The sequence below is a fragment of the Condylura cristata genome, unplaced genomic scaffold (genome assembly GCF_000260355.1).
Source record: "Condylura cristata isolate star-nosed mole 26May11 unplaced genomic scaffold, ConCri1.0 scaffold00054, whole genome shotgun sequence".
Classification (NCBI taxonomy): Eukaryota; Metazoa; Chordata; class Mammalia; order Eulipotyphla; family Talpidae; genus Condylura; species Condylura cristata.
In genome coordinates this window covers 1728351-1731344 of record NW_004567155.1, presented here as the reverse complement: position 1 = coordinate 1731344, position 2994 = coordinate 1728351, and the positions used below count along the sequence as shown (strand labels likewise).

Sequence of the window (2994 nt, the reverse complement as noted above, 5' to 3'; positions counted from 1 at the left end):
GTGGCTTCTGTGGGGTGCCCCGTGTCCTGCGGAGGAACTCCCTCGGCTAGCACGCGATGGACGCGGGGAGAGAAGGGTGTTTCTCCGCCAGCTGGCTCTGCCGTCCAAGAGCGCAGCTTTATCCCAAGGAGGGAGCAGGGCGGGCAGACACCAGCACTGAGAGCCGCCCTGGGGCCGGCAGAGAGGGGACCCCAGTCACAGGCGGGGCGCAGGACAGAGGAGCCACCTCGGGCCTGGCAGGGCCGGCCGCGACTCCCGCCCGGTGGCCACGCGTGGGCCGCAGGGCTCTCGGAGACGCTTGTTTCCTTGCTCGGGGACTCTGACTGCGTTTGGACGTGGGGGTCACGCGGGCTTCCCAGGAACAGGGAAGGGCGACTGAACACCCGTCTCGTTTGGCCACCCTGAGCTCTGGTGGGGGTGGCAGAGGGGTGCATTCCGGCTGTGCCATGACCCGGCGATGGCGTGCCCACAGAGTGGCCAGCGCTCTCCTGCTTTGTCCCAGGAGAGTATGTGCGGCTCGTGTCACCTCGGAGGCTGGGCTCCGGCCCCTCGGCCTCCCCTACCGCTCGGGGACCGCCCTGAGGGCACGTGCTGCTCTGGCCTCGTCGCCCGTGGGTGTCTGGGCCCCACACTTGTCCGGACGGACCCGGCACTGGCCGCTCCCGCCCCGTGTCACCCGGAGTCTGGTCTGTGTCCAAGGGATGACTGTGGCGCCCCTCAAGGGTCCTTCCCCTGACGGACCCCAAGCCCAGCCCTGGCCTGCACCCCCGAGTGGACAGAGGCTCCCCTGCAGGCCGAGACGGCGGGGGCGGGGGTGACCCCGGCCAGAGCCCTTTCTCTCCTGACGGCACTGCTGAGAAGCAACTGGACTTAAATAAAACAAAACTGGAGACCTCGGCTTCAAGAAACTGCACTGGGCAGGACACGTGAACTGTCCCGTGCTGACGTCCGTTCCAGAGGAAGGACACTGATGCCCGTGAACATGACAGGCCCGGCCACCCGCACCGAGAACAGCGTGAGGACCCAGCCAGCACCCCAGTGCCCAGGAAGGGGAAGCTCCTAGGCGGGAGGCAGCGGCGCGGGGAGCGATGTGCGGAAGGGGACAGGCTGCCCGGGGCCCCCCAGGCCCCACCCCATCCCTGACTCAATGGCCGCTCTGCAGTGGGCACTCTCTTCCCCCCCCCCCCGTTTTAAAAATGCGTTTATGCACAAAGGGCCGGTGCAGGCTGGAGGTGCCGGGATTCCCCAGGGGCAGAGTGCGGGGCAGAACAGGGCGACCCCTGAGGTTGGCCCGAGGTTCTGCAAACAGGCCTCCTCCCCCGGGCTGACTCCTGCTCCGAGGACCTGTGCGCCCAGGTCCCCACTAACCAGGAGGCCTTGTTCCAGCAGGGACTTGTGAGCCCAAGGGCGTGCTCTTTCCTTGTGCCTTCGTTCTCGTCTAGCAAAAGCCGGGGCTGGGAGAGTGAGAGGCACAGCTGCTCTCGACGGCCCCGCCCACCGCCCCCGCTGCAGATGCATGCGGACCCCAAGACTCGGTGGGTCCTGAGATACACTGTGGGGGGCGGCAGGGGGAGGGGTCCGCTCTGCCCTGGGTCGCCCTGGCCGCGGTGGCACTGAGACGCTGCGCCCGCGGGGCCCGACTCATGCCTAGATGACTCCAGCTGTGTACCTCTTCCCCGGTCAGGGGACAATCTGAAACTGCTGGACTAGAAGGAAGGCAACGGCACGTTTTGCAGCTTGCACCAAGACTCAAGTTACCCATAGGCCATTCTAAAATGCAAAGTCAGGGCCCTCCCTGGCGGCGCAGCAGGTCAAAGCGCCGTGAAGCTGTCCGCGGCCCCCAGCCAGGGAGCTGACCCAGGCACAGCGGGCCTCTCCCGACTCCCCAAGGCCCCCTCAGCAGTGGATCTCCCCGCTCTGTGTCTGGTGACTCCTGTCACCCTCCTCCTGCAGCTCTGGCCTGGACCCCAGTTCTTGTATGCATAAATAAATCTTTAAAAAATGCAAAATCCTAAGAATGATGCAACACTCAGATAGAAATGTAGAGTCTTGAATTTCATGATGTGTATGATCCGCAAAAGAAAACATCATAGCATACACTTTGCATCTATTCTGCGGTCCTCCCTGGCGGCCCAACAATCAAAGCGCAGCACTAGGAAGCTGCCTGCAGCCCGCAGCACGAGTTGGATCCCTGGCCGGAGGGGACCCCAGGGCGCCGCAGACCTGCCTGTCTCCCCGCCCCCCTCAGCAGTGGACTCCCTCGATCTGCCTTCTGCTCCCACTGTCGCTGGTGAGTCTTCTCACCCCCGTTCTTATGTGCATGAATCTTTCATTAAAAAAAAGTATCCATTCTGCAAGACTGTCCAGAAAACCAGAGGTCAGTCACAAACACCTCTGGCGATACCCTGAGAGCCCCTGTAACTGCCTGTTTTCCATGTTCACACTTCGGGTGACAGCGAATTTTAGGGTGTGCTCCCTCCCCGGGAAGCTCCCTTGTCACAGCCTGGGGTCGTGATGAACCCAGGGCCGGATGGGGCGAGTGAAGGCAGATGACACGGGCCGTGGGGACGCAGAGCCACGGACGAGCCCACGAGCCCGTCGGACTGGGGCGCGTCCGGCCGGCCGCGGACGTCCTCTGTCCTCTGCGCAGCGCTGCGTGGCCGGGCCCTGTCCTCTTACCCCTGCGGGCGAGCGGCAGGTGCCCGGGGCACGACCGGCCACCAGGTGGCGCCAGGGAACAGGAGGTGGGCAGGGACGGGCGGAGGGAGGCGCTCCAGCGCGGCTGGGGGGACAGATGCCCCAGTCCCCTCCCCCACGACAGCAGGTCAGGGCGTCCAGGTGGTCGGGGTGTGGGAGCTGCGTCTCCGGCCGGGCGCCTCTCTCTGGGTACGTGTGGAGACCCTGCCACGCCCCAGGGTGGCCCAGCTCTTGGCCCCTCAGGCCGCCGCCCGGGTTGGCCCTGGCCGTGCCCCCAGGAGCCAGGGGCCAGCCCGG

The 2994-nt window shown here is 65.5% G+C and overlaps 1 protein-coding gene across 1 annotated transcript in view; it reads left to right on the top strand.

Moving 5' to 3' along the window:
• Positions 1 to 982: 982 nt before the first annotated feature.
• SCGB1C1 (secretoglobin, family 1C, member 1) overlaps positions 983 to 2994 on the top strand; it is a 3361-nt gene continuing 1349 nt past the window's right edge. Inside the window, exon 1 of the mRNA XM_012734361.1 lies at positions 983 to 1015. Within this exon, the coding sequence (XP_012589815.1) occupies positions 983 to 1015 (33 nt within the window). The remainder of the gene's footprint in view (positions 1016 to 2994) is intronic.